We start from the raw sequence: 26,383 nt of genomic DNA on the forward strand, positions 1-26,383 counted from the left end.
GTTCCCACCTCAGTGCCCTCTGTTGCCTCCTCTGGTTGGAATGTTCTTCACCTTGATCTTTGCATGAGTGATGTTTCTTCTCATCACTTAAGTTCTTGCACAAAGTTACTTCCTCAAAGAGGCCTTCTCTGACTCTTCTCCCAGTAACTTTATCCCATTACCCAGTTTTTAAAAAATAACAGTTATCATTATCTTTTTAACTTTTTAATTCTAGGTCTCTACTAGGATGTTAACTCTGAGATACTGTGATCCTAATGTCTAGAATGGTGCTGGGCACATAAGAGGTACTTAATAAATATTGGAAGCTAGATGAATTGAGAGTAATTTTATGTAAATTAAGTCTTTATGAACTATTAGGAAATAAGGGGCTACTTGCCTACTTTAATATTCATGGTTGCATTCCCATAATTTGTAGCCCCCTTTCTCAAAACTCTTGATTTCTTTTTCAAGATCTACATGGTTCTAGGGAAGCAGACTCCAACTTCAGGTCTTCAAAGACGGGATAAGGGTCTAAGCTAGTGCAATCAGCACATGGAACCACCATGGCCTGTGCTTAAAGCTAAAGAAGATACATAGAAGAGAAACTGAGAGAAATGCAGAGAAACAAAGCCAAGGCTAGATAACATCATTAACTTTTCTATCAAACACCTAAAGGCTGACATACCTCTGGATATTTTTCAGTTATATAAGTCCCCTTAATTGTTGAAGACACTTTGCTTGTGTTTTTGTTATTTGAAACTAAAAGCACTCTAAACGATACAACAGCCCATACAGTATACAGCAGGGATTCTGTGCCTTCAAGGGCTACACTACCAAAGTGCCTATGCATACTGAATTTTTTTCTGTCTCTATTGATCAGTAACTTCTCTATTGTTACAAACGTGCTCCTTGCTACACTCCATCACTGATGATTTTAATCCCCACTACTGTCTTAATCTTTTATGTGCTTATTTCCCCATCTTTGCTTTGCCTTTCTTCTTTATCTTTCCGTCTTGCTTATTTCTTTCTTAACTTTTTCTTTAAGCAAAAAGACTATGATGGTGGACATGGTCTTTCCCTCCCCAGCTATACAAATCAGCCTAATCTATGGGGTAGAGGCAACGAACAAGAATTTTAATAAAAATTAAAAATATAATTAACAGTAAAGAACAAAGTTGGAGGTCTGATTTCAAAACTTACTAAAAGATACCGTTATCAAAGCAGTGTGGTACTGGCATGAATACAGACATAAAGACCAATGGGATAGAATAGAGAACCCAGAAATAAACCCTCACATATATGATCAAATGATTCTTGACAAGGGTACCAAAGCCATTCAATGGGGAAAAGACAATATTCAACAAAATGGTGCTTAGAAAACTGGATACCCACATGCCTAAAAATAAAGTAACACCCCTTTCTTATATCATATACAAAAATTAACTCAAAAATAGATAAAAGATCTAAAATATGACCTAAAACAATGAACTTTTAGAAGAAAACATAAGGGGAAAGCTTCACAACATTGAATTTGTGATGATTTCTTGGATATAACACCAAAAGCATGAGCAACAAAAGAAAAAGTGAATTACCTCAAAGTTAAAAACTTCTGTGCACCAAAGGGCACAATCAACAGAGTGAAAAAGAAACCCATAGAATGGGAGAAAATATTTGCAAATCATATATCTGATAAAGGGTTAATTGCCAGAATACATAAAGAACTCCTATAATTCAAAAACCAAAAAAAACTAATTAAAAAATGATTAAAGATATCTACAGCCAGTGCACCCGGTGGACAGCTTCAGACCACATTGAACCACCACCCAACCACCTCCACAAGCAATACATGCAAAGGCTGAACTCAGCGGGCACCAGAGCCTCACCAAAGTTAAGTCCTGCTCTGTGGAGTGGGCACCTGAACAGCTGATTCTCCATGGTGATCAGAAAAATTACAAAAACAAATTGTGTTTTGTTCTAGTTTGATTCTATATATATTCTTAAATCTAGAAAGTTGACTTATTTTAGGCATATTCTGGGTAATTGATAATCACATAAGCTTACCTTAACTCTCTGTAGGAAAACTGTAAACTTAGAGAAAATATCCTTTAGCAGATCAAACCACTGAGGAAAATTCAACATTCTCATCTGATCTGCAAGCCTAGAAAAAAAAATTCAAACAAAAATAATGATTGTCTTTGGACCAAATGACATATGAAATAAACCTATAAATTAAAGGAAACTATACTAAATACTATCTAGTAACAGAATAATTATACAATTTCATCTAGATACCTAACTAATATCATAAACTTGAGTTGAAGTCAATTACCAAACAACTCCTCCTTTTTTAAATGTCTCTAAGACTAGTCTAATTATACTGACTTATGAATCTTACATAATAATTCCATGTGAGCATTACTTATGACCGTTTGATGAAAAGTCAGAGAGAATAAACCAATTTTGGTTTAAGGTGGAGAAGATATATTTTTAAATAAAAATAGAAACATAGCATCTCCCTTAATAACCTACTTTTCTAATTACAAACTAAAAAGTACTTTTCCACATATGACATGGTGGATAAGAGCACGAGCTCTTCGGCTCACTGCCTTGTTTCAAGTTCCAGCCCTGCCATTTTCTAGTTGTATGACTCCAAACAAGTGATGTAACCCCTCCATGCTCTAATTTTCTCACCTTAACATGGGGAAAGTAACAGAACTTAGCTTATGCGGTTGCTGTGAATATTAACTGAGTTAATAAGAAGTACATAGGACAATTCATGGTGCATAAAAAAGTGCTATTTATGTATTAGCAAGTATACATATATGTAATATACACTAGATGTGATATTTTCTACTATATATCATTAGTATAATATATAATAGTATAGCCAATATTTTTATAGCTAACATAAATCAATAACTTTAAGATAAAAAATTAATGCAAAATAGTTCCATAAAAATATTTTATAGTACGACAATGACATTACTCTAAATATTTAATGAATGCTGCTGCAGCTAAGAATTTATTTCCTGAAGATACTCCAATATGTGAGATACAGGAAGTTCTCTATTTGAGAAAATTCCCTAGGGGAGAAAAAAAATTAAAAATAACTGACCCTCCATTTCTATAGGGCTTTTAACAAGTCCCAATAACTTAAAATTTCAAACTACTGTACTAGCAATTCCTGCATTATTAGGGTTGCTTCAACTAACTCTGAAACTGAGTAATAGTGTGGAAATTAAAACTCTGCATCCTCACTGAGTCTGACCTAGAGAAGTTTCACAGTTGTACATATTGCTATTCATATTTTTGGTCAGTTAATAAACTTTACATAGCTATATGAATGAGAAATTCAGTCATAAAATATTTACTGCTATTCTTAAAATAAAAGAATAGGGATTTCAAGGGTAGAAACAAAAAGTTACAGATTTGGGCAATTCAAAATCAGGTACTCAAAATTTCTCAAAGCCAATTAGAAGTTGCGTTTTAATTATTTTGCCAAATAATTTAACACTGATACTCCTCTGAAATGGATTATCTTCAATTTCTACCCTCCATATCGACATTGTATCCTCTCTCTGCCCTGGGAGGTTGACTTGCTGGGCTTGGTCAATGAGGAACCCTTATAAAAGATTGAAAGGAGAAGCCCTGGCCAGTGTGGCTCTGTTAGTTGGGCATTGTCCCGTACACTGAAAAGTTGCCAGTTCCATTCCTGGTCAGGGGACATGCGATTTGCACGCTCAATCCCAGGTAGGGGGCATGCAGGAGGCAGCCAATCAATGTTTCACTCTCACATTGATGTTTCTCACATCGATGTTTCTCTCTCTCTCCCTCTCCCTTCCTCTCTCTAAAAAAATTTTAAAAATCAATTTAAAAAAAATTAGAAAAAGGAAAAGTGCTTATAGCTCCATCTCTCCTCCCTGATGGGCTGCCTCCATATGACTGCCTCCCTCCAGTGGCGATCACTTCAACTATTGTATGTCCTTGTTTTCAATCACTACATAATCTTTCTCCTTCTGAATTCTATTAACTGCTCTCTTCCCTTGTCCATGTCATCTTTTCTGTGACTGATATTTATACTTACTTCATAACAGCATCTGTTTCTAGTTCTTCTATCTGTGAAACTTTATTTATTACACACTGCAAAATTTAAGAAAAAAATGTGATTAATGTGAGTTCTAAGTACACGTTCAATTGTATATTTAAAAGGGCCTCAATGGGCGAGAAAGTAAAAAACTTAAAGAGTGTTATTTTGAAAATACATCTAAAAATTAAATTAAATTAAAAGGGCCTCAATGACTCTGATAATCATCCTATCAGACTTCTCTTGTGTCTCTTATATATACCTCAAGGTGTTTTAAAAATTTCGGCATTACACTTACCTTATTAAATAACTATTCCAGGGTAGCTTGAACTGTACTAATTAAAATCTCCTACTATTTAAAACTGTTCAAAATATAAAAGAACACAGAACTGTAATATTTAGGAACAAGATATAAGCACCATATTAAAATTCCAAATAAATTGTGACAAATTTCTGTCTATTGATTTTGATCCTGTTACTTTACTAAATGCTTTTATTAATTCTATTAACTTTTTGGTGGATTCTTTATGATTTTCTAAATATGGTATCATGTCATCTGTAAATAGTGACAATTTTACTTCTTCCTTTCCAATTTGTATGTGTTTATTTCTTTTTCTTGTCTGACTGCTGTGGCTTGAGCTTCTAATACTATGTTGAGTAACAGTGGTGAGACTGGGCATCCTTGTCTTGTTCCTGATCTTAGAGGAAAAGTTTTCAGCTTTTCACCATTGAGTATGATGTTAGCTGTGGACTTGTCATATATAGCCTTTTTCAAGTTGAGGTAAGTTCCTTCTATACCCACTTTGTTGAGAGTTTTTATCATGAATGGATGTGAAATTTTGTCAAATGCTTTTTCTGCACCTATTGTAATAATCATAGGATTTTTATCCTTGTTTTTGTTGATGTGATAAATCAGATTGCTTTTTGGATGTTGAACCACACTTGCATCCCTGGTATAAATCCCACTTGATCATGTTGCATAATCCTTTTAATTTACTGTTGAATTCACTTTGTTAGTATTTTGTTGACAATTTTGTTCATCAGGGATATCAACAGATGAACAGATGAATGACTAAAGAAGATGTGATATATATTGCATACACACACACACACACACACACACACACACACACGAATATTATGTGGCAATAAAAAAGAATGAAATCTTGCCATTTGCAAGAACATGAATGGATCTAGAGGGTATTATGCTAAGTGAAATAAGACAAATTCTGTATGGTTTCACTTATGTGTGGAGCCTAAAAAAAAATGAATAAACAAAATCAAAAGAGACTCATAGAGACAGAGACCAAAGGTATGATTACCAGAAGGGAGGGGGTGAGTAGATGGGTGAAAAGGGGAAGAGGAATACACTCTATAATATTGTGGTAAGTTTGCATGGGGACAGATGATTTCTATAATTAGTGGAGTATTCACATTATAAGGTATAAAAATGTTGAAACTAATATAACCAATATAATATTGTACACCAACTAGACTTAATTTTTTAAAATTTTAATTCCAAAAGAAATATATTTTTAAAGTTACATTTCCTTGCAATACATGCAACAGTTTAAAGATGAAAGAAATGCTTAGACTTCAGGAGAAGTCTGGGAATTAAAACAGCAGTTAAAAAAAGCTTGTTTAAAAGTATAATATACATACAGAAAATTGTACAAATTATGTTTATAGCTCAATAATTTCTCACAATGGAATATATCCGTTTAATCAGAATTCAGATCATGAAATGGAACACTGCCAATAAGGCATTCTCCTGCTCCACTCCTAGTAACTACTTTCTCCCAAAAGTCATTACTATCCTGATTTCTAAAACAACAGAATAATTTTGCCAATGTTTGGAATTCACATGAGTGGAATCATACAGTGTATACTGCTTTGTGTCTGATTTCTTTGGCTCCACATTATGTATGTGATATTCATCCACATTGTTCTATGTAATTTATTCATTCTCATTGGTGTAGAGTATACAATTGTATAAATATACCACAATTCTATTTATCTTTTCTACTGATGACAGAATTTTCCCCCAGCTTTTTAATATAAATAGTGCTGCAATGAAATTCTTTTGCTGTCTTCAGTGAGCTTATCTATGCATTTGTGTCAGGTAAATAGTTTGGAGTAGAACTGCTGAGTTATAAGTGTATATTTAGCACTAGTAAATATTGCCAACAATTTTTGAAAGTAGTTTCAACAATTTTAAAATGGTGTTTCAGCCAGTGTTTGAAAGAGGTAAAAGATGGGGTGACTGTAATCTTTTGTTTGGTTTTACTGAAATATTAAAAACTCGGTAATATACATTCAACTTAATGATGATGATAAATTAAGCCTAGTAAATACATTTCAAATTGTTTTTTTTTCATATATAGAAAACTTAAGTTCAGTGAATAAGATTTATCTAAGTAAAAAAAATGTCCAAAAAAAAAAAAAGATCAAGGAAGGCTTAAAAAAACATGGATTTCAGTTTATAATTATGATTTCTTAGAAATCTGGGTAAGGTGAAATGAACATTTATCTACTGCTAGGGACAGTATATATTGGTAATTTTTAACAGTTTAAAAATTGGTCGCTCTCTGATCAATAATTCCACTTTTAGAAATCAGTTATAAGGAAACTGTCTTATTTGTAAAACCAAACAAAAAAAACTTTATACAACACAGACATTTGTCACAGTGTTCTTTATAGTACCAAACTAAAAACAACCTAAATATGCAGCATAAAGAAAAGGTTAAGTAAGTTCAACATAATGTTGATGAAATTTTATACAACCATTAAAAATGTTTCTGAAGGCCTACATAATGAGAAAATGCTTATGTTTCTAACTGATATATACAAATCAAAATAATATATACAGTATGATAGCAACAATGAAAAACATCAGTAACAATTTACACTTAGAAATATTCTTAAATAATAATCTTTTGGCTGATAGGGCTATGTTTTTCTTCTACTTTTCTACACTTTCAATTTTTAAATAAAAAAGATTACTATACTACATATATTATTTCTAAGACATGTAAAAATAAACTTCACAAAAGATTCTAAATCAAAATATATCAAATAAAAAATGCATAATTACCTGTTTAATGATATTCTTTGCCGTAATAATCATTTCATCACTATAGATTTCTAAAAAATTAAGTTTTCTTTGTTTTAAAAGTCCAAATACAAGAGATACTAGTCTTTCCTATCAAAATAAAAGAAGAATATGTAATTTCACACTTTAAATATCAAATAATCTCACAGGTAGAAATATTAAACATCAAGGGTTTTATTTTTTGATGCTCAGAACTCTATCCTGCATATGGTATTTTCTAGAAGACTAAAAAAAAAAAAAACTTTCCATGGCAATCTTGTCATCAGATTTTTGGAATCAGTATTCTAAAACAGGGAAATTCTATTAACAATAATGGATCAAATGAAACTGGTTTGGGGGTAAAACAATACAAGAGTATAGTTTGGCCTAGTTTCAAGTAGCTAGAAAGTATCCTTCTTAAACCCTGATGACCAATAATACTCCATGATCCATGTGTTTTTTAATTAGTGGTCTAGAAGACTAGAATGATGACCTGGACTATCTGTGGGGAACTAATAACAGGCAGAAATATCTCAACTACTTAACTGTTACCAGGGTTTTTTGGATTCTTTACTAGTTCTTGGCAGTATTCAGTATTGAGAAGTTACCAGATAAGTAAAGCCTGGATATGATATATTTGTATATGCATGTGCATAAAAGTTGTTAATAGGTGTTCAGTGAATGTAAATGACTGATGAGTTACTATATAAGTATCACTTTTTTAAGAGACATACTCCAATATATGCATACACATGGATATACATTAATTTGTCCTCTATCTATACTTTGAACTTGGCTTTTAAGCTATATAAAGACCTCATTTTAACTCCAATTTCTAATTAAGCTATAAAATTATTTTATTCTCTAATTTCACAGGATAATAAACAATTATGGTACTTGCTAAAGTCACATAGTGAAGGACTTCTATCATAGGTCTAACAGAGCTTGAAATTTAATGTAATTTTGTTCACTATAATCTGAGAAAAATGTGTTCTAAACTCAGGATGTTAGGAATTATCACTAAGCAATGACATCAATTTCATTCCATACCTCAAAAATACATACCTCTTCTAAAGTCTGACAGTCATCTTCCAGTGGTCTATTTAAGTCATTGTGACAATAAGTAGAAAATTCTGCAATCATCATTTTATCTATTAGTTTTTCTAACTCACAAAGCTGTGATCCCAAATGACTACAAAGGAAGAAGAAAATGTTATATATAGTCATTAAAAATCCAAATTCACTCCATGATTACGGGAACTAGTAGTACTTGTTCTGATAGTACTTGTGCAATAATGTGATGTTTTAGTAAAATGGAGTTCTTTAACTTAACAAAAGTAACTAATAGTTTCACATCACCTCCCAAATTCTATTTTTCTCTTTAACTTCCAGTTAAATGTGTTATAGGAAACCTGGTTCTATAAATTTCATGACTTCTTTTTGGTCTACTTTTACAGATAAAAGAGTCAAATATTCTGAGTCCTTTTTTCATTAACCATTTACTGAATATCAATGCCAGTAGCTCCCAAGCCATTCATTTATTCAACAAATACAAGCAACTACTATGTGCCAGGTCCTGCTCTGGGTGCATATAAATATTTGAAGGACAGATTGACTCAATTCAATCTCTGTCATCATCAGTTTGAGTTATTATGCACTATCTCTCAGGTCAATGAACTGAAAGTCATTAGAACACAAAACTAAAAATATAAAAATACTGAGCTACAATCTATTCATGAAACTTGTTACCATAAAATGTTTCTTTTTAATTTACCTCTAATATTTGCAGATGCTAGGTAGGATTAAAGTGAGAAGGACTTGCCTAGCCGGCATGGCTCAGTGGTTGAGCATCAACCTATGATCCAGAAGATCACGGTTCGATTCCCAGTCAGGGCACATGCCCAGGTTTCAGGCTCAATCCCCAGTATGGGGTATGCAGGAGGCGGCCGATCAATGACTCTCTCTCATCATTGATGTTTCTATCTCTGTCTCCCTCCTTCTCTCTGAATTAAAAAAAAAAAAATTTTTTTTAAATTTAAAAAATAAAATAGAGTGAGGACTCTAATCTGAACAGTTGTGGGGGTGGGAAAGGCAAGTATTACTAAATGGACTTGGAACTTTTAGAAAAAGCATGCACAGCTCAAATGACAAGAACGGTCCCATGTAGTCCCTGCTCTGCAGGGCACTAAGGATGAGTATCTTCGTACACAAAGGAATATTTGCTACACAATCTAATAGCGTCATAAAAACAAAGGGTTGAAGAAACCTAGGTAATCTAGTTGGTCTAAAGAATTCCAAAAATTAATAGGCAGTGGGAAATGTTTATACCCCAAGATAAAATTTTTTTTTAAAGTTCTATCTTAGGGGGCAATTTAAAGACATTCATATTTAAATCTGCACATTTAATCTTAAATGTAGCATTTGTAATTAAATAAAAAACAAACATTTAAATATATATATAATACATATATATATATATGTATAGAACACTTACCTGAAAAACAAACCCTTAAGGTTGGCAACTAAGACCAGATTCATTGCAATATGAAAATTATATTTCTTACAGCTAATTAGAAGACTAATATGGTTCTCATAAATGGCACCAACATCTTACAATAAACAAATTTAGACCATACTTACTAGTACAAATTAAAACATTGCCATAAGGGGAATGTGGCAGTGTCTAGCAAAATTACAGAGGCAATTAGCCTTTGACCTAGGAATCTCACTTCTTGGAATCTTTCTCAAAGATATGCTGGTGAAAATACAAAAGTACATACATTCACTCCAGCACTGTTATTAACTGCTAAGGAATGGAAACCCAAAGGTTAACCAGTAGGGGCTAATTGAATAAATCATAACAGACACTACAGACATTTAAAAGAATTGAAGAATATCAATTAATATACAGTATTCTGTTACAAAGCAGTTTCTCAACCTCTTTTCACTACTGCTACCCTAGTCTTTTCAGTTATCCTAATCAACCCCCCTCCATGAAAGTTTAATATCACAGATACACTGTATATGTTTATATACCATGACCCTTTGGAGGGCCACAAACCACTGTAACATCCAAGATGTTTTTTTCACCCTTCAAGAACCACTTTGCCCCTATGGGGTGATAGCCCCAGCCCTCATTGAGAATGTATACTGTAGAGTGCTCTCCAGGGTATACTGTAAGGTAAAAACAGCAAGATGGAAAACAATATGTACAGTATGCTAATACTCATCTAAGATGAGGACCAGATGGAGAGATGGATGGATGAAGGGAATACATGGATGGAAAAATATAAACTAAAACTTTTTAAAATGGTGACTTATAGAGGGAGGGAGGGAGGGAAGGAGGGGACCAGGATAGAAGTTAGATTTGAATATCCTTTGTTTCATAAATTTGACTTTGGAACCACATAACGATTTAGCCTAGTTATAAAACAATATTACATCTTGAAAGATCAATCCTTATATATCAAAAGCAAATAAAACAAATGAACCTAACTGTGTACTGAGTTAGTAGTAAATCTACCTAAAGAGGAATTATTTCAAATGACTTCAAAACATAGTAATTTATCCATTCATCACACAAAGGATATATCTTTTTTTTAAACTTTTAAAAAAAATATGTTTTTATTGATTTCAGAGAGAGGAAGGAGATGGAAAGAGAGATAGAAACATCGATAAGAGAGAAACATCAATTGGATGCCTCCTGCACACCCCCTAGTGGGAATGGAGCCCACAACTTGGGCATGTGCCCTGACAGGGAATCAAACCATGCCCTCCTGGTTCATGGGACGACATTCAACCAAATGAACCACACCGGCCGGGCAGGATATACCTTAAGGAAAAGAAATCCTACGTTTATAGTAATCATATTGTTAATTTTGAGAGCATTCTATTTATATTGTAGGATAAAACAAATGAGCAATTATGTTAACATCATTAGGAACCACAGTTTTCAGCCTGTTCAAAAGGATATACGAGTAAGACTGCAGTAAAAACTCTATAGTCCTGGATTTAAATTAAAACTATCAATATAAACTCAGATTTTTTCTTTATAAAGGGAAAATTATTTTCTGTCTCTTTCCATTATAAATTACCTCTGGTACCCAGACTGTAATTTTTAAATACCAATTTCCTACTAAAAGAAACTAGAACTCCTTAGAGAAGTGGCAGATTACAAGTCTGTGGCAGAAAATATATACGAGTATCATCTTATAACACAAAGTAAGAAAACAATCAATGACTACTCATGGAATCATGTCAAAGGGACTCAAGAATGAATTGGGAAAGGTTCCTACAAAAGACAGGACAATTTGAATATTAATAAAAATAAAAAACAGCAAAGAACTTGAACAGTTCAGACATATATATAAATTCATGTGTTTATAAAAATATTTTTAAAAAACTCATCAGTCACCTTTGGAAGGTGCTATATTTTCAAATCATTATTTTTAAAAAGTTCTAAATACGGGAAAAGAATCTTGAATTTATCCTGCCTACGTTTGTAAGAAATGTCCTTTAGCATTACCAAATAAATAATTGTTATGCAGAAATATTGCTTTAAGGAAATATTCCAGTTAGTAAATGAATAAAAAAGTATAGAATTAAAATATCATCATTTGAAACCCATAATGAGATGATAAATCTAGGCAATGATCAAGTGGCTGTTAACATCACTAAAAGAGAAACAATCAGATATATGCTGCTTGACTGAAATACAAACCACTACCTATTAAGTACTTGATAAAAAGTAACACTTAAATCTGGTCAAGAATTTAAATCTAACTACCAGTTTAGAGAAAATATAGGCAAAAGAAAAACACGCTAAACATGAGGATATAGTCAGCAAAATCCAGACTGTGAGAAGGCTATACAAGACAATTCAATTTCTTCAATACATAATTTGAAAGGGAGAATACAAGACAAATGGAGAACTATATATCAAGACACTTGAAATATATCAACCAACTGCAATGTATAGACATTATTGGATCTTTATTTCAACAAGCACTATAAAAAAGAATTTTGAGACAAACAGGAAAATCTGAACACTCACCAGATATTTGAAAATATAAATAATATTAGAGTTATATTTTTAAAATTTTTTTTCTTTCAATGATACTTAATGAAGTAGTTATGGATGAAATAATATTTTGAATTTATTTCCAATCCAGAAGTAGGGGGAGGGGAATAGAGAAAACAAAGTTGACCATGAGTTTGTAACTCACAGGTGATACACAATTTATCCAGCTTCACATAACTCTCTTCATATAATTTCCTCTATTTTTTAATATGTTTGAGTTTTAAGTAAGTTTTTTTAAAAAGTAGTAACAGGGTAGGACATAAATCTACCCATAATTTTACTATTGCTTGGTTCTGAATTTTTATAAAGATCGGATTCCTTTTTACGGCACACTAGAGGTTACACTCAGGTATGTGTTACCTTCAGGTATGAATGAATGGTCTTGAACAAATTCCAACAAAGAATTACGGTGAGAAATCAATATGATTGCATCTACTGATGTTTGGGCATCAAAATAATAAAACTGTAATTTCAGTGTAATAACTAAGTAGCTTCATTTTTATGCATTCTTTACCTACTTTTTAAGTCTGATAAATATAATAAAAAAAGAGCAGATATAAATTTCAATACTAACATCAAATAGTATTACATAATCACAGGTATATAATATATACACAAAGATTTGTCTAAACAAATCTTTAAACAACTTCCAGGATTAAAATGTTCTACAAGATTTACCTATTCATCCTTGCTCTAATTGTTTTTTATACTCTTGAATACTTTGACAATAGATTAATAATAATGGCCTGCACATTATTATTAACCTTATAAAAATATTTAATAGATAAATCTGTTAACAGCTCATTTTAAAAGTATGTGTCCTAATAATCACATACAGTAATTTAGAGTGGTGAAAGAAATCTACTGAAACAATAAATAACTAAAATATCACTTTCTGAAAAAGTACTTATGGTCTTATATACTAAGTAAACTGAAACAACTCCAATACTTCCTACTTTGACCTGCCTCAATTTGTACATTAATTCAGATCTTCTACTAAACTGGTTGATCTTCTACAATGACTTTTGTGCTGCTTTCATCAGAGAAACATATGTCAATAAACTCTACAGTAACACTAGTTTCATCAAACAGCAGGAAGTCTGGTTTTTGGCTTCACTCGAGAGAATAAAATGTGGATGCTTTCTCACTATAATGTTTTGAAGATCTAAATTATAGATTATATTAGGATCAAAGACTTTGTTACATACCTTTGATACTTCCAATAATAAAAGCCCCTTACATGGAATCCCAAGATGACCTCAGATCAATGAAAGCACAATAAACTGAAACATATAATTAACTGAATATTTTCTACCTTTTCTTAAAAAAAAAAAAAAAAAAAAAAAAAAAAAAGGCTTATGACTAGAAAACAAGCTAGTTTCAATAATTTTTATCCTAAAATCAATTACCATGTTAGGTCCCGGCTTAGCAAACTTATGACTCAATTGCCCACAGTTTTACATCTATCACACTATAAAATTAGCACTGATGTTCCAAGTGATCTGTTGGAGGTCCTATAAATTCCTCAATCAAATACATTAAAAGTATATACATAGTTCTTGGGTCAGATAAGACCTGGGTTGAATCTTGATTCTCTACTGTTTTATAACTTGCTGTATGACTTCGAGCAAGTTAACCAAGACTTTCTATGCCTCAGTTTCCTTATCTATTAAATTGGGAAAAGATTACTGATCTCATAGAGGTTTTTTGGGGGGTGGGGGGAATCAAATAATACATGCAATATATACTTAGCACTATATCTGGTACAGAGTACCAAAGAATTTTAAAAATGTTCTCAGGTTTTACAGTGATGGTGGTAATACAGTAATGGTGGCAATAAGTAGCAAGAAAAAAAGTTAATGGTGAAAACAGAAAGTTTCTACATAAATCTTTGTAATAATAAAGAGCAAATAACACTGCATCCTTGAATTTAAAAAATTTTTCTATATCAAAACCTGCACGATATCAAGGTTCAAATACATTTTTAGGTCTATAATGAGATTTCTGTATTACATCTGCTTAACAAGCGTTAGAATATCATTAACCACAGCAATACTTTTAAATTAGTATAGATCACAAATGATATATTCTGTTACACTGATTACCATACATTTATTTATTCCTAATAGCAGAATTTCATTCCATGAATAATGGTTAAAAATATTTATGTCCTAATAATTCAAATTGCCCAATTTTGCAACAATTTAGGCGGTAAAATAATTTTTAAAAATTTTAATTACAAAAATCAACAAATGTACAAAAGATCTATTTTAATAATTATTAAACATTAGTAAAGCCCTCTTTGAATACAGACAGGAAGATGTTTTAGCTGAAAAGTTTGTTTTAGAAAGAATAAAATTATGTAAAAAAAATGTTATTTTAATTCCAAATCCTGAAAAAGTAGAGTAGCCAATGGTAAATTGAAACCAGGCTTCTCAGTTCTAGTGCACTTTAGTCCCCTGGAGAACTTTAAAAAAATACAGTCCTGGCCACTGTGGCTCAGTTGGTTGAGCATTGTCCCGTGCACCTAAAGGTAGCTAGTTCGATTCCCAGCCAGGGAACATACCCAGGTTTCGGGTTCAATCCCCAGTTGGGGTGCACATGGGAGGTAACCGGAGGCAACCAATAGATATTTCTCTCTCTCTCCCTCTCCCTTCCTCTCTCTCAAATCAATAATAAAAACATGTTTTTTAAAAAATATAGAAAGAATGAGAAAAAAACATAAACATTTTTTACTATCACTGACTAGAAAATATATAATATTACGTTAATACTACACAGAAAAATCGCACACAAATAAGAATATTCAAATTCTTTTAAAATAAACAGAGATTTGCAATTGTAGTAATTTGACTATTAGATTTTGCTATCAAAGCTCCCTTTAAAAGGATTAGAAAAAATCATAGCCAAAAGCAAACTTGGAATCAGATCTATCAAATGAAAAAACTATTAACAAATTAATCCAATAGAGTCTTTTGGTTCTACTGAAAGATTTCTTATTTTAAATAAGATCCTATACTTTTCTAAGCTATGCCCCACAAAAATAACTAAAATTTGTTCTTTGATATGAAAAAAAGAAAAAAGTGTGTGAAATTCAAGTACAATATCTCCTCTCCTATTGGGACAGAATAATCATGTTAATAAACTAAGAACAGCTTACCCCACTAATGCTTGTAAGTAAACAAGAGGCCTAAAATACAAGTTATCCTAACTGATCAGACAAAAATACAGAGTCCAAAATTATTCTTATTCTTCCAAATAAAGTTAAATGGACTTAAAAATATCTGTGAAGCTATAAAAGAAAGTAACTAATGTTGATATTTAACAACTTCATAGTAAAAGGAATGATAAAGTCAAGAAAGTAAATCACCAGACAGTATTTAACAAAACAGTATTTAAACAAAACAATGCTGGGTTACAAATATGTCAGCCTTAAACTACAGTATTTCAACTATGAGACTATATTCTTTCTTCATTAGATAAACATTTTCTTTTACAGTATTTTTATGTTTGAAAATTATTTGCATATGAAGATGCTTATCAGAAGTTAGAAACTCAACACAGTTCTGATACCAAACTTTTATAGAGTGATATCCATACTGGAACTGACATTTGAAAGGCAGCCATACAGAGATGTTTTATATGAAGAATAAATACTCTCTACACATGTGTAGGTTCTAATAAATAGTAAAAAAAAAAATATTTGAACAAAATGTAGACAATCAGAATATTTGAAAGTTCTTTTAAAAATCATATACAGCAGGTCTTTGAATAATGTCCTTTCATTCAACATCCTTTCATTAGAGCACTGAAAGAGAGAAAATAGATTCCCAGCCAGGGCCACTGTCTGTATAATGTTTGCACACTCTCCCCATGTCTGCATGGGTTTTTCTTGCTATTCCAGTTTCCTCCCAAATCCCAAAGATGTACATATGAAGTGAGCTGGCTTATCTAAACTGTCCCAGTCTGAGTGAATGTGGGGGTTGGTGTTAATGTGTCCTGTCCAGGGTTGGTTTCCACCTTGCACCCTGAGCTGGTAGGAGAGAGTCCAGTCACCTACAACCCTGAACTGGAATAAGTGGGTTGAAAAATAATTATCTTACTTTTTATTAATCTTTCTTAAATGTAGGTACAGCTCACATTTACTTCAATGTTTAGTATTAGAAATGTTTGGGGTCTTTATAAGTTTGGTGATGTTTCTGTGACCAGAAATACGCCACAGGAACTTAATTCTTGTTCATATCAATTAGCCTAGGTAAAATTGGTTTCATTATACATCAACTTGCTGAAAGTCACAATTTCTAAGTACCCATCAATGACATTAAGTGAGGACTTACTGTACACCTTTTTATGACGAACATTTTTTCCTTTGAGTTAAGGTACAAAAAGAAGGTTAAAAATTAGGGTATACTCTTCCTTGGCTCAAATTAAATAGAAGATTATAAAATTACCCTTCTGTTTTCTTTTTAAATATATCTTTATTGATTTCAGAGAGAGGAAAGGAGAGGGAGAGAGAGAGCTAGAAACATCAATGATGAGAGAGTCATTGATCGGCTGCAGCCCACAACCTGGGCATGTGCCCTGACCGGGAATCGAACCCTGATCACCTGGATCCTAGGTCGACGCTTAACCGCTGAGCCAAGCCCGGCCGGGCCCCTTCTGTTTTCTAAAAAGACATACTGGGAATAAATATCAACCCAGTTCTTAAATATTTTCTAGGTAGCTTTGGATAACTACTTTTCATCAATATTATTGGGCATAAACTTGAGTCAAAGAAAATAAAATTTTAAAAACTGCATGACCTTTGGGGTAAAAATTAAGAATAATTTTAGTATTTGTGTTTAGCAGGCAAGCATTCAATCACTGATTCTATTTCTCAGCACTGTCCTAATTCAGAGGATAAAGCACTTCACTTTATAGAATTAGCTCCCAATATTCATTAACCTTTATGATACTGTATAGTAGTGATAAGTGAAAAAACACAGTTTCTGTCATTACAGTAGTCCATTTTTCTAAAGTAGTGACAAAAAATTTAATATTATTTACTTAAAATATATATTTCACGTACATTCACAAAAGAGAAATATTTAAACTATCAGAGGTGAAAAGGAAACTAAAAATAATTTAGTCAACCTGGGTTCCATGCTAGGGAAAATCCAAAGTAGGTTTCAAAGTACTATGAACCACCCAAAGTTGTTTATAAAATTTTATGTACAGGGTTATTTTTATGAAAAGAAGGCCCAAGCACAGCTTTCAATATATTCTCAAGAAGTATGTGACTCAAACTTTTTACAAACATCCGAGTCTGATTAGGTTCCTCCACTAAGGTTAGAGCTCCATAGCTATCCGTACATTCATCATCATACTGTATTACACTGTATCGTAACTACCCAGTAATTTCTGTCTTCCTTCTCCTGCCAAATAAATTGTAGAAACAGTGAGAGCAGAGAATATCTCTGCTTTGTTCATGGCTATCTTTCCAGTATTCTGTCTTGTGTCTGGTATGTAACAGATAATCGAAAACCATTTCTTCAATGAATGAATGAATGAATGAATCAATCAATCAATCATTTATGTACTTAAATGTGGGCCAAGCTTTTAAAAATGCTTCCTAAATAAATATTCCAATTGCATAGCCTTAGCCAGTAAGAATTTACAATTCAATCAAAATAAACTTATTTTGAAGCTAAATTTTCCAGAATATATTAAGTATCTTTTAAGTCACAGAGCACATATCTTCCATAAAACTTTTGTAGTTACTCAGTAGTATAAGGTTTAGATGAGTTTCCTGGCAAATAGAAACTTCTACAAGGACACTGCAAGCCTGCTTAACTGAATGAAATTTTGATGGCTTGCAACAGGTCTATCAATAAATTAAACATTTTGCCATGATCTCATATAAAATAACTTACATAAAACCCTAACCATAAAGGTATTTTCAAAATGATACAATATTTCTACAGGTATTTTAAATCCCATTATGTGAACTGTTTGCTAATGGGATCCTTGATATTAGACATAACAAAATGGAAGGGAGGTGAAAGATATAGCCCAAAAATAAAAACTTAGGAGAAATTGGGTCTTTTCCAACACTATGTGGAATTTTTTGTAATGTGACAGACTGAAAATCAGAAATAAAATTTAATAATTATTAAATTTAAAACCTATTCAAGAGCTTTTAAAAGGGACTTAATTTTAGGTATACTAGTAGTATTCCTTCCTCAACTTTGATACTATCTTGACAAAAAACTATTTCAAAATTTTCAAAATGTTATTTTCAAAGTTGTGACTGGCCTTTCATTGATTTCATCTACTAAAAAATGTAATTTTGCTTCTCCATACAAATGTCCCTGTAAATACTGGTCCTTATGGGTTTTGTTTGTTTGTTTAGCTAAGACTAAAATATCAAAATGATAATATTACTAAACAGATCTGGAAGAAAAAATAACCATATAACTTTAAACATACATTTCTTCAGCTAACCTTACACACTAAAATTTATCCTTTAAAAATTTCTAACATTATTTCTAATGGTTTAATTGACATACCGGAAGCTGTGAATGCCCTGAAGTTCCTGCTGTAGAACCTCTTGCGTTGTTGCTATTAAGTCCAATGCTCCAACAAATTCAGAAGCAGATAACAACACCTGTACTGTAGGTTGAGTCTGGTGTACAGTGGCCATTAACTTCAGTTTATTGTACACTTTAACACAATTATTTCTGCTAAGTGCCAGTCTTAAAATGTGTAGTGATCCTTCACACATTACTTTATCAATCTGTGCAATTTTATCTCGAAGCATTTTTACAGCCTGGGAAGTTTTCTTGAGGTAGTCCTGCAATTCATGTTGAGAGGTCATTGCATGAAAGAATGCTTCTGAACGTAGAGAGATCTGGTGAGCAATGTTTACTTCCACAATATCCAGATAATGGCTCAGCTTAAGAGGGAAGGAAAAAAAATTATGGAGTATTATAAGTATACCTTCCTTGACTATCCAAATACTTTCTAAAAATGATACAATATTTCTACAGGTATTTTAAATCCCATTATGTGAACTGTTTGCTAATGGGATCCTTGATATTAGACATAACAAAATGGAAGGGAGGTGAAAGATATAGCCCAAAAATTAATAAATGTAAGACAACAGTGTAGAAGGTGATTTACCTTCTACTACTGCTCCTGCCATTACTGCCTTCCAAACGCCAACCACTTTCTAGAAAGAGTACCCCACAGTCATTTCAGATTATAATCTAGTTTCAGAAGTTCTAAGAACTGAGAGACAATGATCTCCTAAACTCCCAGACATCATTGCCATCACTATCATCACAAATCACTTAACTGACTAAAAAGTGATTATAGTTACTATTTATTGACCTCCTCCTTCTATGTACCAGGCACTGGCATATTATACACATCATTTTCTAACTTTAACAATCTTGGAATATAAGTATTATTATTATTATTCTCATTTTACAGATGAGGAAACTGAGGCTCAGAGACATTACATTGCTTGAATAAAGTCATGTTAGTAAGTGGCAAAACTAAAATTTGAACCCAGGTCTGTCTGACTCAAAAGCTGAAGTTGTTCCTACTACACCAGGCTGACTCAAAATGCTAAAGAATCCATAAAAGACAGATTGGTGGTCCAGTCACAAATTATAAAAAAAACTAAGATTCTTTTGGATCTTTTTTCCCCCAAGGCTGCTTATTTTACATTTCAAAAATTATTATCAATTTGTAAAATTCAGTTTATTTCCAATGTATTTTCCTCTTAAAAGGTTGACAAATGCCTTAAACAATTAGTTCATATATATTTTTTATAACACTACCAAGATGAATTCCTAGAGTAACATATATTAAAAATTTTTTCTAATTTCAAATGTGGACTTCTAAAACTTTAGCTGTCTTTTCTTTCTTTCTAACTGCATATGCCTTTCCATTTTTCTCCCATTTTTTCACTTGTAGATTCTTCAACCTATAGCTCAAAATTTAGGCATTATTTCTGAACATCTCAGGAGAATTCATAACATTAAAGGGTTAATGAACTTTCAGCGTTTAGGACTCATAAGATTGGAAGAGATTATTTGGTCACCTAGCCTGTTTCCTTAAAACCATGCAGGATCACAACATCTTCAGTAAGGCTCTTTCAGTGATCTATTATAATATAAAATAGGTTACAAACAAGAAATTTTCCCACAGTTTAAATCTCTTGCATTTATACCCTTCTGCTATTGTTCTTTTCATCTTCAATACAGCTATTCATTTATTTACCTAAAAAAGCAATATGGGGACAAAGGTAGTAAGGTACATTGCAAGCTAAAATGGACTCAATTTTCAGAATAGTAAATGGAGCGTGGGTAACTCCTTTAGGACAGTGCTATTCAGAAGGCAGTTTATATGCTGCTGCCAGTCTGTGAGCTGTTTAGCAGGTCCATAATAAAATAAGAAACTTTGCTAGGTAGCAAATCAACTACATCACTAAGCCCACTGCATTACTTTTTCAAAAGAGACTTTCTTAATGAAGGAAGAAGTGCGATTATTTATTTTCTACTGCAAACTCCTTATCTCATCGCAGACCAGCACTTTGGGTAGCACTACAAGGATACCAATTTCTCTGATCCTGGTATAGCATCCCCTCTTTTTAAAGCTAGCAAGATAAAAAGAGCTGATGTCAATAATAAAGTGAGTTTGAAACTGCTCTCTTAGAATCCTGTCTTCCATTACTTTTCTAAGAACAGAGCAGAATGAGGAGCTAGGACATAAATATAACAAACTTGATTTTGCAACTAGCCAAAAAAAGAAGAGTTCCATTACTTTAGTCATTTTAAACATTTAGCATGAGAAAACTGTTTCATATGAATTTCAAAGATTTCACTTGAATGTCAAAGATTTCAACAGATCAATCTATTTTCTTTTCAAAGGCATATTTTCATAATTCATTTATTATTAAAATTCTATAAAGAGAACAATTTTTAAAGTATTCCTAAAAGTATCTATAATAAAAAAGTATCAATAAGATTTTATTGGCTTTTGTTGTTTTTCTCTCTTAAGGTATATTCTACTGGGATACATATTTGGAATGTGAAAAAGTGGTCTGAGAGTGAACCTATGTCCATAAACCCATAGTTTTCATAAGATTTATGAATCTGTTCTTACTCAAGGAAAATCTTTATAAGTGAAAATGTTGTCAAAGCAAAAAAGTAAATTCATTTTCATTTTTTAATCATTTCTATTTTTCAGTTACAGGTGACACACATTACTTTGTTAGTTTCAGGTGTACGCCCCAGTGATTAGACATTACATAACTTACTAAGTGATCATCCAGATATAACTGTAAGAAAAATAATACTCATGACTCTTTTCCTACATTTCTTCTATCTTCCAAAACCTAGTGCTTTCTTCAGTTACTAAGGAGGACTGGACCTAATTTATTGAATCATCTTCCTGGAATAAGCTTTCATACTGCCAAGAGATGTCACTGTACTAAAACAATGCTTTCCTTTCAATTTAAGAACCACAGTCAGTTTTAGATAAGCTCTAAACTGAGTTCAGGAAAAAAAAGAGATCAAAGGTCTTTACTTACTATTCAAATTTTAAAAGATTCTTGATATGTGAGTTGAGATATTTTTAAAGTTCTACATTTTAAATGATATTCAAGATGTTGACTTCTGAAATACAGAACACTGTAAAAAATTTAAAAACTGCTGACTAATAACATCCAAAATACTAGGCTTTGCAAAGCTAAAAGTACAATAGAATATTGATATAGTTTTGCTTTAAAATAATAACCCTTATTATGTAAATGAGGAAAAACAGTGCCTCAGGAAAAGCTGATTTTCCATACTTTAAATCATAAAGAATATAAAAGTGACCAATACATTGTTTGGGATAAATGTAAAGCAATTATAATTACATGTGTTATCTACTATATCTTTTCAATTGAAATTCTATCAACTGCTGTTTCAGAGAATAAGCACTCAGACAATAAGCTTTTCCTTTTCAACAGCATAACTTGTATTCCACTGAATCAAAATACTACTTTATCAGTAATGATTCGAAGGCTTACAATGATTTGTAACAACAAAATGAAATTAAAAGTAGTGCTTACTAAATAACTAAATCTGAGCCCATGCCAAGTAGCACCACTTAACTAGAATAAAATATTTTATGTGGAAAAAGTAAAAAAAAAAAAAAAAAATACCTTTTCTTGTAGCAACTTTGAGGAAGCTGCGTCACGATTTCCTTTTCCACCAGCGGTATTAAAATGAGACCATGGTAAAACTGAATTAAAAGTTAAAGAATCGTCCAAGGCAAAATCTGGTTTCATAAAAATCTATTAAAAAAATGCATTTCCCTCAATTAGAAAAACATTTTCTTTACATTCATTTTCCCTTCTAAAATCATAAGACCATTAAACAATAATTAATTTGGATCTCAAGCATAAACAGCAAAAGCAAGTGATAACAGGTTGAGTTATTCAGATAAAAATCTTTAGAAAATGTAGAAGTCAAGTCTCATCAAGCTAAACATGCTCATGAAAAATAGAAAAATGTTTTTTTTGCCTTTACCAATGGAGATGATCATTCCATTACAACTTGATCAAATGCACTAATGCAGTCGCACTGGGCACATACCAAAGGGAGATATCATACTTATTCTAAAATTTCCATATTATTTCCCACGGATAGTGGTTTTGTTTTGTTTGTTGTTTAAATGCCAGATATCAATTTCTCTATACTTATATTTCTACTTTCTCCTGCTAAAAATTCTTTCAACACTGTTTTTTTTAGATTTGGCATACACTAAATTTTAAAACCAAAACAAATTCAATTTTATGAAAAGCCTATTCCTTTTCTCCTACATATCACATCCATCCGGGTACTAAGTCTTACTCATTAGATTTCCCAAATATTGCTTGAATCTCCTCTCCTCTACCTCCACAGCATTTCATCAATGCAGCTCTTCATTATCTCTGAATTACAGTAAATGGACACCTAATGATGTCCTTTCATGATCTACCCACTGTATTGCTGTCAGATATCCCTTTAAAATGTAAGTATATCTGAATTAACTTCTGTTTAAATCTCTCAATGGATTTCCATGACCCACAGACCAAACTTTTTAGAATGGTAGCAAAAGTCCTTCATTTTTTTTAGATCCACTTACCTCTTTGTATCTTGCCACTTGCACTATTTACAAGTTAAATTTGAGCAGTACTCAACTATCTTCCATACCCTCTTATGCTTAAGTATCATTTTGGGCCTAGAATGCCCTGCCTATCTTCCTAGAGAATTTACCCAATCAAAGGGGCAAACATGTCTCTGTGTATGATACAGAGATTAATCACCCCATCTCTGAACACAAGTACACTATGTGTACTTATTTATCTCATACCTATTTATCTCATACTTCACAAAAATTATTTACTTAATATGTATATATCCCCCTGGAATATGTTCCTATAAGATTGGATTTATAATTATTATTCTTTGTATCTCCGTAAGGCCTGAAACATGCTTTAATCAGTTAATTACTTCATTAATTTCTATATTTTATTATATTTACTGATTCATTTTATCTATATCCAAAAATTATAATGAATATGACAGGGAAAATCTAACTAGGGACATAAGTATATTTTCTAGTCATTGCTTTAGTATTCTTGAAAGTATTGATTAATTCAGTAAGTATTTACTGGTTGTCTAACTTATGCTTGGCACTAAGGGGAAGCAAAAATAAATTATTAGAGGTACTAATCTCAATGATCTTTAGTCTAAGGGATATAATAGAATATATACATAAATGTCTTATTTGGGGGAAGAGTGACAAATGTCTTGAAAGGGAAGGCTGGGGTCTAGATAAATGCTATGGGAATTCAGCAAAGGGGCAAATTATCTTCAGCTGGGGAAAAATGTATTTATGTAAAGTTGCCATTTAAGCAAAAGACTGTAAAGGATTAGATATGGGGAGATGATGGAAAAGTCTCTGGGCTAAGGAACAGTGCAAATAAAGCATGGGGCCAGCAAAACAGTTTAGCTGAAGTAAAGATATGTAAAGATTAAGAGGCAAGCCCTAGCTGGTTTTGCTCAGTGGTTAGAGCATCAGCCCACAGACTGAAAGGTCCCAGGTTCGATTCCAGCCAAGGCACGTACCTTGGCTGCAGGCTCCATTCTCTGCCCCAGTCAGGCAGGAGGCAACCAATTGATGTGTCTCTCTCACATCCATGCTTCTCTCTCTCCAACCCCCTTCCACTCTCTCTGAAAAGCAATGGAAAAAATATCTTCGGGTGAGGATTTAAAAAAGATTAGGAGGCAAAAGTTAAAAGTGTAACTATGAATGGAAATGAATAATTAAGGGCCTTAAATTACAGTTTCAATTTAATTTCATAGGAATCAAAGAACTTCAAAAATGACTGCCCTCTCCTTTCTATTGCTGCCTTTCATGTCTGTCTCTTCTCACCCTAAAGAACAATTACCACAGACCTCTTTGAGAATCTGATGAATGTGGAGGATTCTTTCCCCAGAAAATAAACCTCATCTGTACAAAAATTTTCTTACAAAGAAAATTTCTTTTAATAATCTGAAGGAATAGTAAGATCAACAAAATTCTTCTTTCAGAATGGAGATATTTAAACATATTTGTAGGTTTTGGTGATGAAGAAGACATTGATGATGCAACAGAGAGAGAAGAAATGTGATGGAACAAAGTTCCAGAAGAGGTAAAGTGATCAAAGTGTCAGAAAATAGCTAAATGAAAGTTTCTTAAAGGCAAAATTAAACATCAAATATTAAAAAGCACTATTCTCATTTTTTAAGCTTTGTTACCTTAGGTACTTGCTCCAGATCTGTCCTGGATTTATCTATTAAAAAAATAAAAAGGAAAAGGGAGGATATGATATTTTAAAACTTGTTTTCATTTTACTTCCACAAAATATGCTTTGACAAGATTCAATACTGTACTAGGTCACAACCAAATAACCATTCAAGTTTCTTTGTTCAACAAGTATCTATTAAGGACCTCCTATATCCCTTGTAGTAAAAAAGCACTGAATAAGGCATATGTTCAAATAATTTTAATCAATTGCATAGTAGCAATAAAACAACTAAATACATTTTAAGTGAGAATGATTAGTCTACAATGACTTAGTCTACAATGATTAGCTACCCAGAAAGCTTGATGCTATCTTATTAAGTTTTGGTGAGATTAAGTTTGGCAATGTTATGTAGTTTTTAAAAATGAATTAAATTCTAAAATAGGAATACTTTTTTTAGTTGTTCAAAACATCCACCATGCCTTCCAGAATTTCCTCTGTTCAAAGATTTTTTAGTATATCTATTTTCTTCTTATACATTTTAGTTTGTATCATCTACAAACTAATTTGCAATTGAAACTAATTTACCTCCATCTCACCAATAAGATCTCAGACAACATACCCTCCTTTCCAAAAGTAACCCATCCCCTCCTGCCTCTTCTATGAGCTCGCTTCATCAATTACCCTGCCTCTCTCCGTATCTTCAACCTCTTCCTCCTTCTAAGAGTATTTTCCTCTCTGCATATAAATAAGCCCCATTCTATCCCATTAAGAAAGAAAGAGAGAGAGAGAGAAAGAGGAGAGAGAGAGAGTTAAAACATAGAGCCCAGAGTAGATTGAGGCAAGGGAGGACCTCAGGTGCAAAATTTAAGCAAGCACTCACCCTCAGGGTTATGCAAATGCCTCTCTTGCCTCATCTAGTCCATGCAAAAACCTTCTTCCACTCTGTTCCCTCTGTAGTCAATACCCTATATCTCAAATTTTCAGGTCACATCCACACTGGTAGTCTCCGTTGCTTTTTCTTGTACTCACTTTAATATATAGTATTGAGGTTTCTGTAACCATGACTCCAGTTTAAATGCTCTAAGATCATCTAAATTGCCCAATCCACAAAGATTTCTCAGTGTGCAAACTGAAGTATTCTCGCATTGCAGACTAATTATTCTCACTTCTTTGAAATTCTCACTACCTTTCATTTCAAAGGTGGAACTCTCTCTTGGTTGACTCTCTTATCTTTCTACTTCATTATAGTCTCCTTCACAAGTACCTATTTTCTATCTGCCCCTTAAATGAGACAGCTTCCTAGTGTTCTATTATCAGTTATTTTCTTCTCACTATTCA

The 26,383-nt window shown here is 32.4% G+C and overlaps 1 protein-coding gene across 3 annotated transcripts in view; it reads right to left on the reverse strand.

Moving 5' to 3' along the window:
• The window catches only part of VPS54 (VPS54 subunit of GARP complex), a 66,493-nt gene that overhangs the window by 30,533 nt on the left and 9,577 nt on the right, over positions 1-26,383 (reverse strand). For all 3 annotated transcript variants that reach the window (XM_016224200.2, XM_016224199.2, XM_016224201.2), the window contains exons 4-10: positions 25,056-25,090; positions 22,433-22,564; positions 18,783-19,168; positions 8,220-8,346; positions 7,158-7,265; positions 4,064-4,119; positions 2,041-2,137 (exon numbers count right to left, since the gene is read on the reverse strand). In XM_016224200.2, coding sequence (XP_016079686.2) covers positions 2,041-2,137; positions 4,064-4,119; positions 7,158-7,265; positions 8,220-8,346; positions 18,783-19,168; positions 22,433-22,564; positions 25,056-25,090 — 941 coding nt within the window. The remainder of the gene's footprint in view (positions 1-2,040; positions 2,138-4,063; positions 4,120-7,157; positions 7,266-8,219; positions 8,347-18,782; positions 19,169-22,432; positions 22,565-25,055; positions 25,091-26,383) is intronic.

This window comes from Miniopterus natalensis, chromosome 13, assembly GCF_054644295.1.
Source record: "Miniopterus natalensis isolate mMinNat1 chromosome 13, mMinNat1.hap1, whole genome shotgun sequence".
In the NCBI taxonomy this organism is placed as follows: Eukaryota; Metazoa; Chordata; class Mammalia; order Chiroptera; family Miniopteridae; genus Miniopterus; species Miniopterus natalensis.